At 36.7% G+C, this 16,682-nt stretch overlaps 1 protein-coding gene across 1 annotated transcript in view; it reads left to right on the forward strand.

Annotated features, from left to right (window-relative positions):
- The window catches only part of nploc4 (NPL4 homolog, ubiquitin recognition factor), a 52,098-nt gene that overhangs the window by 19,300 nt on the left and 16,116 nt on the right, over positions 1–16,682 (forward strand). Inside the window, exons 7-12 of the mRNA XM_059948533.1 lie at positions 2,873–2,996; positions 5,799–5,978; positions 7,509–7,595; positions 9,123–9,194; positions 14,571–14,697; positions 15,164–15,324. Coding sequence (XP_059804516.1) covers positions 2,873–2,996; positions 5,799–5,978; positions 7,509–7,595; positions 9,123–9,194; positions 14,571–14,697; positions 15,164–15,324 — 751 coding nt within the window. The remainder of the gene's footprint in view (positions 1–2,872; positions 2,997–5,798; positions 5,979–7,508; positions 7,596–9,122; positions 9,195–14,570; positions 14,698–15,163; positions 15,325–16,682) is intronic.

A 16,682-nucleotide genomic window follows, 5' to 3' on the forward strand; every position in this document is an offset into this window, starting at 1 on the left:
TATGATATCATCTGAGGGAATTGTGATGGCTATAGAAATGTTTGGATATGAAATGGATATATGTCCAGCATCTTGAATATCAATAGATCACTTGTATTTAATTATTCTAGTAAAATTTTCTTTAAATGCTTTAACAAATGCTGGATACTTTGATCCAAACCTGAAGATTAAGTTCAGATCCATTATAATTTATATGCCTTGCATTGTTTGACTTTTCTCTCCTGTAGTCCCAACGGCAAGCTTACATAGTATAGTCATGAAAGAAATATTGGTAAAACTTCACCTCCTAACTCATTGCCTCCAGAGGATGCCTTGAACTTTCTGTGTAATCTGAGAGCTGTAATCTTTTTCTCTGTAATCCGAGACTGCTATATATGTGTTTTCTCAGTTACTGCATGTATGTAGCAGCACAGAGCTAGTTTATTCTGTCTACTACATATGGTTTAACTTGAAGCCTTTATTCCACGATACTTAAAGTGAAGGCTGTAGTAGTACTCTAGATTTCCTGTAGACTCTGCTGAATATATTGCTAATTTAAATTCCATTAGAACATAGTAATTTATTTCTCTTGTGTCTTGAGTTATACTTCTGAGAAGTGGGAAATACAGAGAAATTTAAACTAATCAACTCTGGAAAAGCATCTAATGCTTTCCCAGTGTATATGATGAATAAACTCTTCTCAGGCTTCCAGCCGGGTACAGAATAATCCCTGATGAAGATGTTGGAGTTCGTCATCAAAATGTCAGTTATAATTGATACCTGTACCTGACTGGAAGCCCAAGGAGAGTTTATTTGATGTACTCTGAATCTGAGCATCAGTGCTTTAACATGTCCTTTTGCAAAGATGTGTGTTAAGGTTTTGACATCTATTTGTGTATTGCATATTATTTAACTATAAGCCACAAAAGCAGATTAGGTCATTTAGTCCTTTGAGTCTGCTCTGCCATTCGATCATAGCTGATGTATTTTCCCCCTTAATCCTATTCTCTTGCTGACTCCCCATAACCTTTGGTGCCCTTACTCTTTGAGACTAATCAACCTCTACTTTAAATATACTCAGTGACTTGGCCTCTAAAGTTGTCTGTGGCAACAAATTGCACAGATTTACCCATTGGCTAAAGAAATTCCATTTCATATCTGTGCTAAAGGGAGGACCTTCTATTCTGAAGCTATGTCCTCTGGTCCTAGACTCTGTCACACTGTTAGAAACCTTCTCTGTGACTCCAGTGAGACTAGGCACAGAGCCATTAAACATTAATTCTTTCATTCCAGGGATCAATATTATAAACTTCCTCTGGACCCTCTCCAGTGCCAGTGCTTTTTTTTAGATATAAGGTCTAAAATCATCACAAAACTCCAGACATAAAAACATACTCTCCACATTCCATTTATGTTGAAAATAGAATTGTAAAATTTGCGATGTTGTATACTTACAAGTATTTTTAAGATTTAGTATATCACTAGCCAAATCATATTAGTTTGTTTGTCTGTCTCTGAAAATTTAGTTTAATTGAGGCAATATATTTTACCTCTATCACACCACTTGATCAACAAATCCCTCATAGGCTACTTGGTGAGAATCAGTTGCTGTATTTTCAAATCCACTTAATATTTACACTTAGACTTGATGTTAAATTTTAATGAATTTTTTTGTATCTTTAAATTCTAATGTAGTCTTTCCCAGTGTTGCCACTGAACAAAGTAGATGTCTGGCTTACCGGTTCCTGAAGCACCATTGCAACAAGATTAATTTGTATGCATTATTAAAGTAACTAGTATTAGTTCTTTGCCTAAAACAATTTGGGATTCGCAGATCATTTGACAAGATGCGTCTTTGCAAAAATAAGAAGATATAATCTTCAAAACATTTTTTTTATTGTAGTACCATAACTTAGAGCATAGAACATAGAAATTCACAGCACATTACAGGCCCTTCGGCCCACAATGTTGTGCCTTCCATGTAACAATAAGGTTAACACAAGAAAATAGTAAGCCTGCTCTGCTGATTGATACTATCAGGTTAATCTCTGCTATCCTCAATTCTTAACTATTAACTTTGGATCTGTCAAATATTTATCTTTCTTCACCTTAAATATATCTGGATCTGGCATCCACCACCTTTGGGAAGCACAGAATTTCAAAGATTCCTTACCCACTGAGGAAAGACATTCCTGTGCACCTCAGCTTTAATTACTCAGCACCTTGTAGCTCTGTCCCCTTGTTCATGACTCCCTAGTGGAAACTTGTCAACATCTACTCTGTCGAGCTTCTTTTCAATCATATTATGTTTGAATACGGTCTTCACTCATTCTTCTGAACAATACAGACACAATCTGTTGAGTCTCTCTTGATAGATAACCCTCTCATCCCAGCATTTGGTCGGTTGATCTTATTGTGAAATGCCTTCAATGCTACTAAATTGTTTGTATAGATAATAGGACCAAAACTGAGCGGTATTCAAGGTGTGACCTTGCCTATGACAAAACACCATTTTCTTAAACTCCCAACACCTTTATAATAAAGTTCAACATGATGTTTGCCACCATAACTATTTGTTAGACCTGTTAATTTATGATTAATGCACTAGTACATATAGATCTCTCTGTACCATTTGTCTTGATCCAGAAAATCTGCCTTTTAATTTGCCATGCTGAAATGCGTGACTTCGGAAGATCCACAAGATCCTCCCTATTATTTGGAATTAATTAATGTAATTAATTAATTAAAGGGGTTATTTTGGTGAAAATTAATTTGCATTGCTAATTATACTGCTTCAATTAGTATTTAGTGTTCCGCCAGGGTTTGTGTTTCTGGATTTACCCAGCCTTGCAGAAAAGTTGAAAGGTTTAATTTAGATTTTCATTCTACTTAGAGGCAAGTTTGTTGCTTTGGAGAATATAAGCTGCAAAATCAAATCTGGTTGTGAAGGGCATCCCCCGTGGCCTGATGGAATTTGTACAAAGTGCCAACCTAGTGCCATAACACTCAACAGACAGGCAAGTATGGATTCATAAATCTCATTATGTTGAGTGTTAGATATTTTGGAGATGGTTGAAAGCACATTTGGTATAATGTTGATCAGATGTATTAAGTAATAAGAATAGAATTAATATTCTAGTGCAAACTCAAATGGCATGACACTGAGCAGTTAGCAGCCTTTTAGAATACTTTTTGCCTGATTGGTGTCTAAGTATGACAATTTTTTGTCAATTTGCTTTTCTCTTGTGTGGCTTCTTCATGTTAAAAAAAAGTGTTTAAAAAGTTTCAAACCAGATTGTTTTTTAATGAAAGTAGAATGTTGGCTAAATGATTAGATAATTCATACTTTCAAAATATGATTATTTGAAATTAACAATAGCATAATTTATTTAATTATAATTAATTAACAATAGCATGATTAAGAAGGTGGAGGAAGGGAAGGAGTACAAGTTGACATATGATAGGTTGGACCAGGTGAGAAGGGAGCGGGAATGAAATAAGAAGCTGGGAAAAGATAGGTGGAAGAGGTAAGGGACTGAAGAAGGATGAATCTAATAAGCGAGGACAGATGAGGAGAAGAGAAGGTAATCAGAATGAGAAGTGGAAAAAGAGATAATGAGGTAGGGGTAGAAATTCTATTTGCACCCAGATGGAATGGGCTCTTGCTTCTCTGATGTGAGTTTAGCTTTGTGGCAGTAGAAGAAACCATGGATGGACATGTCAGAACGGGAATTCAGATTGAGATGGGTAGCTGTCCAGAGAGCCTGCCTTTTTGTGATGGGCAGCGCAAAGGTTCTCAACAAAGTGGTCCCCCAATCTGCATCAGGTGTCATTGACATGGAGCCTGTTGCACTCGGAGTTCTGGATATGATAATAGAAGGACTGTTTGGGACTTGAATGGTAGTCTAATGGTCTAAATCTGTTCTAAGGTTCTTAATTCTCCACCATATTCATGAGGAAGAAATATTGAATCCTCATCATTATGCTGCTTTATCTTGGGCCTCTTTGTTTTTGATGATTATGACTTTAGTTACCTATATACTATGATATTGAATTCCTTCCCACATCTATTTGTTAATCTTTTGTTCACCTTCATTGCCCTCATTGAAGCCTGGTTACTGACTACTTGTCTAGTAGTGTTGCGGTGTGTGAAATTTTGTTTGATACCTGGACGGCACAGCTGCTTAGTAGTTAGCACAATGCTTTATAGAGTCAGCAATCGGGGTTCTATTCCCGCCTCTGTATATAAAAAGTTCGTTGGTTGACTGTGTGAGTTTTGTCCAGGTGCTCTGGTTTCCTTCCAAATTCCAAAGACTTACTGGTTAGGGTTACTGAGTTGTGGGCATGCTGTGTTGGTGCAGGTAGCTGGTGATACGTGAGGATTCTCCCCAGCATATCCTTGGACTCCGTTGGTTGTTAACTGCAAAAAAACACACTTCATTGTATGGTTTTGATTTTTGATGTACATGTGACAAATAAAGCTAATCTTTTAACTTCGCTTTACAAAATAACACCTGCACGTTATATGATAAATTTAACATGAAAACATCCTAAATCGGACAAGTAATCTAGTTGAAATGCACCACTATTAAAGTTTGTGTCCTGCATGAGAAGAGTGAGATAAAAGCAGAGTTATCAGAAAGGGTATTCTTGAGCTTGGGGCAGAGGAAGAGATGTGCATGATTGCAGAGATGGAGTAGGGTTCAAACTCAGGTGCATAAAATTGTATTTGGAGGAGTGTCAGAAACTTGATTTCAACTACAGTAGTCAAGTCTGCAAACCTAGTGAAAGGAAAGGTAGAATCAGAGAAGTTAAAAATAGGAAGCACTGGCCACAGCAGTTGGGTCAAGTTTATTGTCAAGTAGTTGTTGCACTAGAGGAGATTACAGGAGCAAGATAGTGGTGTTTTGTACCAGGAGCCAAAACAGTCATGCAAGTTTAAATATGCTTTTTGTCAATAGGGAGGGGAATGAAACTATTGCTGAAGGGTTGTAGCTAAGCCCAATTCTATCTTGTTTCTTACTGTATTGTTACCTTCAGCCCCATCCCATAGACCACTACTGGGTTACTGCAAGTCTAATCTCAATCATCTATAAAACCTGATATAATTTGAATAAACATAGATAATGAAATATGCCATTCAACTCTTCTACCCTGCTCAATCATTCTATTTTATCTTGGTGTTTGTTGTTGTATCGCATTTTTGTTTGTGTTATTTTTTTTTGATAATCTTGCTTTGCAAAGGAGAAGCTTTCAATTTTTGCCTTAAATTTTAGCTGACCTCTGGTCAGGTTTTTTAGTCTCAGCCCAAAATGTCGACTATTTATTCCCCCCATAGATGCTGCCTGACTTGCTGAGGTCCTATAGCATTTTGGTGTGTTGCTTCAAGGTTTTCAGCATCTGCAGCTTCTCTTGTGTTTAGGCTTTCCCCCATTTGCGTGTTTTTCCTCTGTTAATTCCTGTTTGACCTAAATCTACTTTTAAGATCTTTGTCATTTTTCAATAGGGCTTTATTTTGAATCTTTTAATACCATATTCAGAAGACTGATGCATGTACACAAGGCAGTCCATACAGAATAAGTCTATGTTATACAAATAGATTCTGAATCCAAATTATTTACTAATCCTAAATATTTTTCATGAGAAGTTACCTTTGCACCTCCTTTCCTTTTGAGAAAATTGCAATTAAAGTGATTTGAAGATTATGGGAGCACATTATGATTTTTCTATAGAATGTTTGTACTGTTTGAAATAAGCATGAATGTGGATTGTTAATGGTCTTAATAACTAAATATAAAATGTATTTACATTTTGAACAGAAATACAGGCATGTGGATAACATCATGTTCGAGAACCACACAATTGCAGACCGCTTCCTCAACTTTTGGCGTCAAACAGGGAACCAGAGGCTAGGATTCCTTTATGGTCGTTATACTGAACACACAGACATTCCTCTAGGTATTCGAGCTGAGGTTGCTGCCATTTATGAGCCCCCACAGGTCAGAGATCTCTATTATTCAACTTGAAAAGATAGATAACTTATTTAACATATAGGAGTTCTTTATGCACTTCATTTTTGTGTCAACAATATTCCTCGTCATGCACAATATTTCAAGTAGAGTAGATTGAAGTACAGAAGAAAAAGGGGAAAATGCGCTTTCCTAATAATCTACTCTTCCCTTATGGAAAATGAAAGAGGATACAGGAAAAATAGCACAAGTTCCTGGCATTCGGGAAATGAGAATGAGTGGATTGTCCACTTTGTGCAGGCTATATTTTACAATCTGGCACAAGTTTATCTGATGAGCCCGATTCTTACTTAATTTGGGTTTGGTTCTCTGCTTGAGAGAAAATAATTTTTTAAAGAGCTTTCTGATTGAAATATTAATTTATGCTGAATGCAAAACCGTCTATTATGAATTCTTAAGTACCAGAGGTAACTGCTCATTGTAGAAGGGATCTATTATCAGGATTTTTCTGTAGCCATTACTAGCAACGAAATACTCATCTTTCTATTTGTTCAATAAATCCACTAGATGGCCCTATGTTGTCATTTCTAGTACAAGGAAATGCTGTTTTCTTATGACTTTTAAACTCATTGTTCTAAATTTGTAGAGAATGGGGTGTAATCTTTGGTATTCCACATAGAAAGTGAAATTTACACCTTGGCTTTAAAGTTAAGTGGTGAATTATTCTTAGCCCATTAGTTGACAAGAAAAGACAGTGGATTTGACTAAACTTTTAGTTGAGTTACCGATATGAGTGAAATGATCCATTTTGTGGTGGTCTTGTAAATGTTCATGAACTAGAACTGTACAGAAATTGACCTTTTGTCAATGTACTGATTACTAACTCCTGTTCCAAAGCCAGGGCTTAGCGGGGAAATGGATTTGTCTGCACATTTCCTTTCATCTGTAAGATCTTTCATGTAATCTGCACTGAAGGACTGGCATTGATTATGGTAATCTATTTTTGGCCTTGGAATCCAAGATACCCTGATAACCCGAGGGTTGCATTCTCACTTGATTATCAGGTCAGATGCATGCCTTAGATTGGTTTGTTTTCCAATTGAAAGGAGATAATTTCTAGAACATCACTATCATAATTTTGGTGATGCCCAATCATTTTTAAAAACCTTTCTCTGTTTTTATTGGTAGTTTTTAATTAAAGGATTTGTTAGGTAACCCTGAGTTTACTCCTTTCTAAATTGTTAATTAACCTTCAGGGAAAAAAAAAGTTTGAAGTGGATTCAGTATTCTATGATTCTCCAACCTTTAGATTAATTTGGACTCATTGTTGAAAACCATGTGATTTTAATTTTAAATTGTGCTATTAATTACTCTATGAATTAAGTTATAGTAAATTTAACTAAAATACTGGGCAAGATAATAGATAGGTGGCTATTTTGTCCTTTATGTTAATAGTATTTGTATTGAATTAATTTCAATTTAGAAAAGAGTTAATTTTTCCATCTTCCACAACTGTCAAGCCTGCCTCTGAGTCTAGTTTGTTTTTGTATTTTTGTGTAGGTTGGCACAGCAAATAGCCTAGAACTTCTGGAGGATCCTAAAGCTGAAGTTGTAGATGAAATTGCTGCTAAACTTGGATTGAGGAAGGTGAGTCATATCTGGTCTTTAACAACAAGGCTGTCAGCTCTCACCGCTTTGAAGAACAAATAGGATGGTAGCATCTGGTCAGCACATGCGAGCAGTTGAATGCAGGAATTGGTGAAGGGAGTGGAGTGAAGGTAATGCTGGGTGTTGCTATCACAGCTATGCTGGTGCTACACAGGCATTGTCTCACCCGCACCACGAGGGATTTTTTGGTGAAGTATGAGTGAAGTTTAAGCACCTGGTCACTAAATGTGTAAGAGAAAATTTGAATTTGTCGATTTGAACTTATCGATTTAAGTCTAAATGGACTTTAATTCATGTCATATCTTAATTATACCAAAAATTATCTCTTGCTCCCTTCAATAAGTCATCAAGTGGCTTTGTGATTTTTATCAAATTTAAAACATTGCACTTTAAAAAAAAATGTAACCTGAACATTGAAGTACTTTAGCATGGAGCTTTTTTCCATATTGTTGAGTCTGTATTGTTTTTCTTTTATTAACACTAAGCAGATGTGGAGCATTGCTTTACAGTAAATGTAAGTAATTGTTTCCAGCTGTTTTGGACAGCACAATGTAAGACTTTTGGATGAGTGGAAAATAGTTTATTTGACTTCCAGACCTGTGGGAATAGAGCAAATATTCTTAAGTTCAGCCACTGCTGTATTCCTGAATTTAAGTAGAAGCATTTTCTGAATAATAACCACTTAGAGACGTGTGCCAAACATCAACCTGTATATAGGATTGTGTGATAAGATAAGAGTGTCACTGCAATGCTGTGTGGTGCGACAAATTATTTGGTTGGCAAAAATAGAATATTGGATGATGGAAGGAGCAATTCGTATAAACGTGCTTAAGTTGAAACTCTAAACTAAGAAAACAAATGTGTACATATGGTGAATCCATTCTTAGTTTTGTAGTTTGCTTTGGCTAAGCTTTAGCTGCTGAGGTCTAATTTTATGTAATTCAATGAGAGTTGAATGCTCTAATGAAGTAACTTGAAAAATTTCACTGCCTTAAAATTGTTGCTACCATTTTCTCCTCTTCCTGCTACAGGTTTTCCTCTTGCTTGATAACTGATCTATTGTGTCAATGGAACAGTAGTTGCAATTCCGTACTTTAGGTTCTCTTATTAAATCTTTTCAGATTAGTTTTTACGTTCCGTTAATCAAATTCAACAATAAATATTAAAAATATTCAAGCTTCATTTAAAAAAGAGTATCTGAACTTTATGGAAGTTCTGACAAAACACCAATTTGCAAGTATTAGTAACAAATTTTGTTGTAAGATTGATTTGTGGAACTTCTATCCCATGTCATGGGAATTGAAGCTGAATAAGTAAACTTGGCACTGCTAACTTTAGGGTGTTTGCAAGAACATTTTGACTGGAAACAAAATGGCACCAGAGAGCCTGGTAATTCAGTTAAGTTTTCCTGAGCATCATCTGAAGGTAGTGCCAAGGAAACATAAAAACGTTTGAAACTCACTAATTATTTGGGTGCATTTGGCTTTCTGCATCATCTTGTTTCAGGTTGGTTGGATATTCACAGACCTTCTGTCAGAGGACACAAGGAAAGGCACAGTCAAATTCATCAGGAATAAAGTAAGGAACCTTGTATAGAATTGTGAAAATACTCATACTTAATCATAATGTCTTACAAGGTGTTAACATGCTTCAAAATTGAAAGTTTTCGCATCTTCAGGAAGAACTGAATTTCCTTCTGGGAATCAGTATTTTGTATTTGTGGAATCTGGCTAATATTATCGTCATTACATGTCCATCTCAAATTATTTAGCAGTATTCTTGTGTCCTTTGGGCTTTCTGTTCCACAATTTAAAATGCTGCCACTTCATTTATAATTGCAAACACCAACTGTGTTTAACAGGTTGCTCTTCTTCATACATGCTTCTCATTCCTTCCTAGTTTTGAAGTATGAAAGCAAAATAATTTCATAGTGGAATTAGAGTTGGAATTAAAGCAAGTGTGAAGGTTCAGAATGATTTATAAAACAAAGTCGATTGGAACTTCCCACTCAAAGAATTTTGATCTCCCCACCCCCAGTACATATATTTCTAATCTTTAGGTTCCATTATTAAATCTTATCACATTGATTGTTATGCCTTGTCAATCTTATTTCACAATAAATATTGAAAATATTCAAACTTTAAAAAAGAATTATTTTGTTGTTTCCTTTTACAACAGATCTGTAAATGTTGACAGTATAAATTCATATCCATACAAAAATCTCCCCTTTGTTAATCCTTAATACCAATGAGCCATATAAGGTAACTTTTCCTTGAAGTTTTCAAAATCTTTACCTGATACAAGTATGGCAATTACTTAATTGGGTTATTAACAAATGAAAAGCTTAAATGTTGTTAGATTAAGTTCTTAATTTGGTTATTAACCTTTCCACAGTCTGAGTTATGTAATTTATGATTGTTGAGAACCATCTATTTAAATAATGAAATTGTGATGATATGCAGTTCATTGACCAAGAAACAAAAACAGGTAACAGTGTTTTAAATGTGCACTTGATATTTATAATCTTTAGGTATATTCAACACAGCCTATGAGATTGGTATTTGTTGCAATCCAGGAATCGGCATTTTATGTTCATAGTGGTAACCATGCAATCATAAAGGAACTGTGCATCTTCATCATCATCATGCCCAATTGTACTTCCATTTCCTTCTTACAGCCCATGCTGCTGTCAAGGTTTATCACCTGCAGACTTGAATATTTCACACTTGCCACATCAAATTCTTTCAAATAGATTGTGGCCTAGCACCAGTCTCTTTGGTATTTCATGTTCACATGCTCAATTGAAAATAGCTCATTTATCTGATGATTTTGTCCATTAATTGGTCCTGAATCCACAACAGTGTATTAAACTCAAAACTGTAAAAATCTCCTTGTGTGACACTTTCTGAAAGTCCATCAACACCATATCATGTTTTCCCTTGTCCTATTTTCTCCAGTGCTAGTGTTCCTTTTCTATTTGGAGAATCACATTTACTCTAGACTTAATAGACAATAGGTGCAGATGTAGACCATTCGGCCCTTCGAGCCTGCACCGCCATTCTGAGATCATGGCTGATCATCTACTATCAATACCCGGTTCCTGCCTTGTCCCCATATCCCTTGATTCCCCTATCCATAAGATAACTATCTAGCTCCTTCTTGAAAGCATCCAGAGAATTGGCCTCCATTGCCTTCCGAGGCAGTGCATTCCAGACCCCCACAACTCTCTGGGAGAAGAAGTTTTTCCTTAACTCTGTCCTAAATGACCTACTCCTTATTCTCAAACCATGCCCTCTGGTACTGGACTCTCCCAGCATCTGGAACATATTTCCTGCCTCTATCTTGTCCAATCCCTTAATAATCTTATGTTGCAATCAGATCCCCTCTCAATCTCCTTAATTCCAGCGTATACAAGCCCAGTCTCTCTAACCTCTCTGCGTAAGACAGTCCGGACATCCCAGGAATTAACCTCGTGAATCTACGCTGCATTTCCACTATAGCCAGGATGTCCTTCCTTAACCCTGCAGACCAAAACTGTACACAATACTCTAGATGTGGTCTCAGCAGGGCCCTGTACAAATGCAAAAGAATATCCTTGCTCTGTAATAAAGGCCAACATTCCATTAGCCTTCTTCACTGCCTGCTGCATTTGCTCATTCACCTTCAGTGACTGATGAACAAGGACTCCTAGATCTCTTTGTATTTCTCCCTTACCTAACTCTACACCGTTCAGATAATAATCTGCCTTCCTGTTCTTACTCCCAAAGTGGATAACGTCACACTTAGTCACATTAAATGTCATCTGCCAAGTATCTGCCCAATCACTCAGCCTATCCAAGTCACCCTGAATTCTCCTAACATCCTCATCACATTTCATACTGCCACCCAGCTTAGTATCATCAGTAGACTTGCTGATGTTATTCTCAATACCTTCATCTAAATCATTTATGTAAATTGTAAACAGCTGTGGGCCCAATACCGAGCCCTGTGGCACCCCACTAGTCACCACCTGCCATTCCGAGAAACACTCATTCACCATTACCCTTTGCTTTCTATCTGCCAACCAGTTTTCTATCCATGTCACTATCTTCCCCCCAATGCCATGAGCTCTTGATTTTACCCACCAATCTCCTATGTGGAACCTTATCAAATGCCTTCTGAAAATCGAGGTACACTACATCCACTGGATCTCCCTTGTCTAACTTCCTGGTTACATCCTCGAAAAACTCCACTAGATTAGTCAAGCATGATTTGCCCTTGGTAAATCCATGCTGGCTCGGCCCAATCCTATCACGGCTATCTAGATATGCCCTATTTCATCTTTAATAATGGACTCTAGCATCTTCCCCACTACTGATGTTAGGCTGATAAGGACGATAGTTCTCTGTTTTCTCCCTCCCTCCTTTCTTAAAAAGTGGGATGACATTAGCCATTCTCCAATCCTCAGGAACTGACCCTGAATCTAAGGAACATTGGAAAATGATTACCAATGCATCCGCAATTTCCAGAGCCACCTCCTTTAGTACCCTAGGATGCAGACCATCTGGACCTTGGGATTTGTCAGCCTTCAGTCCCATCAGTTTACTCATCACCGTTTCCTTCCTAATGTCAGTCTGTTTCATTTCCTCTTAAAGGACCACTATTTTCAAGAGGTTCTTGTGTCATCTTTCTTGAAGAAACAAATATATTTGTTAAATTTCTCTGCCATTTCCTTATTCAATGCAATTTCTTCTGCATCAATTTGAGGGACCTGCATTAACTTCAGCTTTTCTCTTTTTACATAACTGTTGTAATTGCTTTTGAAGTTTCTCACTTGTATTACTGTAGCAATGCACTGGTCCTCCTTTGAGGCACTTTCAGAATTCAGCAATCCTTGTGCATATTGCTTTTTTGGCCATGTATAACCCCTTTCCTTTGACCTAATACTGTATTTAACTTGACAGTCATAGTAAAATACTTTTCACGTTGGGTTTTTGACTCAAAAAGATTTCTATTACTTGTAAACCAAGCAAGAACAGCTGCTTATAGAGAAAGAGTAAAATCTAATCAAAGGTGTCTAGGAGTTTGATTACTTAATCAAACTAGTGTCTAGGACATTACTTAAGTGTAATCAAGTTTATGATAAATTTGTTGTTGTGGCTGTGGCTAGGATACAATTAATATTACTTGGAGCGTTCCATTAGGAAATGGCATTGTTTTAGAGTACACTCCTTGTATTCTGCAACATGAGGAATTTCAGGTGAGGAAGAAAGATATAGTGTGGTTTCCATGGGTATTATTAGTTATCACATTATGTAAGGGTTTTTACAATTTATTGCTGATTTTGATTCAATGAAGGAAGAAAGACTTTATTTGGATTAGTATTGATTTTACTGAGGGGAAGGAAGGAAATGGGGATAACACTACAGTAAAATGAAGTGTTTTACTGTAGCATGGTATGCTCTCCCATAAGCCTTAGTGGAGGCATGGACAATTGAATTTTCAAAAAAAAAGATAAATATTTGAGGAAGACAAAACTAAAAGGCTAGAAAGAGCTTTTGAATTTCCCTATTTTGGCACCGTCCTGGGCATAAAAACCTCATCGATTTTTTGGTGATAATAGCCTGGTCATTATTGCCAGTAGTTGCTTTTTAATTTTTCATTCAGAGTCAGAATCAGGTTTATTATCACTGGCATATGTCATGAAATTTGTTTTGCAGTAGTAGTGTAGTGCAATACATAGAATATACAATAAGAAAGATATTTAAAAAATAAGTAGAGCAAAATAGTGAGGTAGAGTTCAACAGTCTGAAGGTGCAGGAGAAACAACTGTTCCTAAAATGCTGAGTGTTGGTCTTCAGGTTCCTGTACCTCTTCCCTGATGGTAGTAATGAGAAAAGGACATGTCCTGGGTGATGGGGGTCCTTAATAATGGATACCATCTTTTTGAGGCATTACCTGTTGAAGATGTTATCTATGGTGGAGAGGTCAGTGCCCATGATAGTGCTGACTCAGTTTCCACCCTCTGCACCATTTTACAATCCTGTGCATTTGCCCCACATACCAGACAGTGATGCATCCAGTTAGAGTGCTCTCCACAGAACATCTAGAAATTTGTTAGTGGAGGCTGATTTATTTCTGGTCTAGTTCTGAAGCTAATATGAGTTGAGTAGACTCTCATAAATAGAACAAGAGGTACTGAAGGGATGGTTAGTTGTATGGGAGGTTGGGCACTCCTACAGTTTTTACTTTGGCATGCTGTTTGATTCCATCTTGACTGCTGCTCGTCTATTTTGAGTGGTTGTGGACCAGGGATACTCTAACCATGAATTGGTTAGAATATTGTATTTTATGAAGCGTTGAGAACCTCATAGATTTGCTTTCTCCATCCTCTTGATAAACTTTCCCTGGAAAATCTTTTTCAGAGTTCTTGTTTCATATGAGCAAAAGACATCCGCCCAGCAGAGCTTGTAATAGGAAATTAAAGCTTTGCTGTTGGTGTTGCTGGGAGAGGTTGTTAATATTGCCATGCCGGTGGAATTAGAGGCTTTGGAAGGTTTGGAGAACTAATGTTGGTGGTGTTTTTATCTTTACCTTGATAGAGGTAGTCCAGGTCTCAGCGTGTAGAGGAGAACACGAGTCTCTCCTGGGTGGTCAGCTTTGTGGCAGGTTTGAGGTTGTCGTCTTCAAATACTTTCCCTCAGAAGCCACAGGCTGTGCTGACACACTGAAGGTGGTGGTGAATTTCATCTTTGTTGTTCATATTTGTAGAGAAGTGGTTAAATATGTTATAGAGACATGTGGGAGACTGGTTATCAGCTGTCTTTCTTGTCTGTGGATAAATTTCACCAGTTTATACTGCAGCATGAGACTATCCACTATTTTAACGGTGGCTGGTAAATAGGTTATATTTATAATATAAATATAAGTTTGTGTTTAGTAATTTTAAATGCTAATGTTTTATTTTTCTGTTAGGATGCACATTTTCTAAGTGCAGAAGAGTGCATCACAGCAGGAGATTTCCAGAACAAACATCCCAATACTTGCCGACTTTCCCCTGACGGTCATTTCGGATCCAAGTTTGTTACTGTCTTGGCAACAGGTATATGCTGATTCTACCTATGATCAAATCTGAGTTTGTGAAAAGTATTACAAAATAGAAATGCAATCTGCATACTTAGTGGTCTATTTATGCAAATTTTACTTGCCACAGCACACAATACCCATAATTACGTAACAAAAGGTTTGTTCTGTCCCTACAGTGAACTGCCTGCAATTCTCATGCTGTTTAATGGAATGGGATCAGACGTTATTTAAAAATGTTGTGTTTAACGTATCTGGGTATGTCCAGTCAAAAAAAAAATGTAGAAGCTACAATCTGACATGATCAAAAGTTTATTTGTACAGTTGATAATGTTACAGTTCGGTTGTCTATGTAATAAGGGTGCAGTGGAAACTTTCAAAGAAATTGATACTGTAAATATTTAATTTTCCACAATACAGTTTCTTCACTCCCTTGCTCATCGACAATATTTCACATTTCAAATCTATGTCATTTATTTCTTTAGGGGGCCCCGATAATCAGGTTCATTTTGAAGGTTACCAGGTTTCCAATCAGTGCATGGCACTAGTGGGCGATGACTGTTTTCTGCCATGTCGAGATGCACCTGAACTGGGATATGTAAAGGAGTCTTCTAGTGAACAGTATGTTCCTGATGTTTTCTATAAGGTAACTACCATACTCTTTGTATTGTAGTGCCTTATAAACTGAAGAACAAATACAACTGTTTTAATTGTGATTTATTTATCAGCATATGCATTCCTTAAAAATGGAGAGAGAGGAGTGGAAGCAATGAAAAGAAAGGTCCAAAATAGAAAATCGATGATAATGCGTTGTAATGATTTAACTTTGTAATAATGTGCAAGGAAAAATTCTTATTTGGTGGAGTAGATGGCCATTGCTCTCAAAATATCCTTGTTTTTTTATTTGAATTTTCATTTGACTGTTAGCTAAATTGCCATTGATATCCTCTCCTTGGCAAAGTTCAAAGTAAATTGTCCATGTTCATCCAGCTCTTGCTGAAAACCTCATTCTGGGCTTTCTTATCTCTAGATTCAACTATTCCAATGCTTACCAGTCTAGCATACAGAAATCCATGTTTGTAAACTACTGCACAGGAGACCATTCTGACTATCAAGTGTTTTAAAGAAAAAGTTATCTATTTCCTCTTAAAAATTACTATTATGTGCTGAACCCCATTGGTTATTGCTACTCTATATTTGGAACATGATTGCTTTTCCTTTGATAGGTACTCTAATTCGTTTGCCCAGAAATAGAAATTGTTTTGGTTTTGTATTAAAGCCAGTCATAGCTTTGCTAAATTCCCTGGTTATCATTTTGGCCGTTGCCAGTTTCTCTATGATCTCAGCTTAACCGGAGTTCCTTTTCTCTATATAATCATGGTAAATCTCTCACTATCTGCAAAACCTGACAGCCTGCTATGATATGGCATGCACATTCAGCTGATTCAATTTCTATGTATCTGCAAAGGTTTTCCTTTTAATTCTGGCATCATTATCTGAAGAGTGCAAGTGATGTATTTTGGTCTACTGTGCATTCTTCCATTTCTGGCTACTTGAGCTTCTCCAAATTTAATCTTTACCATTGGTGTCCATGCTTTCAGCTGCTAAGTCTGTAACGTGCAGAATTTCTTTCCTAAGTAATTATATACTTTTTGCTTTTTTTTTAAGGTGCTCATTTCTTCTTGATGAAGCAGTTAATTCTGTCCTCCTATCTCCTTGGGTGGTTGTAATTTAAATTCCTGTAAAGTCCCTAATGACTTCACTACATGACCAACTTGTACAATGAATTGTATGCAAGACTCAATCTGTGGCCTAATTAGTGATTTATGTTTTGCCAAATCGACTATACTCTTTGCTTCTGTTCGTAAAGCCAAATATTGCATTTGTTTTCTTGAATTAAAGCTTTTATTTAATTTATCAAATCCCTGTCATTGATTTGTAAATGTGAAACTGCTTTTCTGACCTCCCCAACCTTTAAAGCTATTATTTTTTATTCTTCCTTCC

Source organism: Hypanus sabinus, chromosome 23, assembly GCF_030144855.1.
Source record: "Hypanus sabinus isolate sHypSab1 chromosome 23, sHypSab1.hap1, whole genome shotgun sequence".
Lineage (NCBI taxonomy): Eukaryota > Metazoa > Chordata > Chondrichthyes > Myliobatiformes > Dasyatidae > Hypanus > Hypanus sabinus.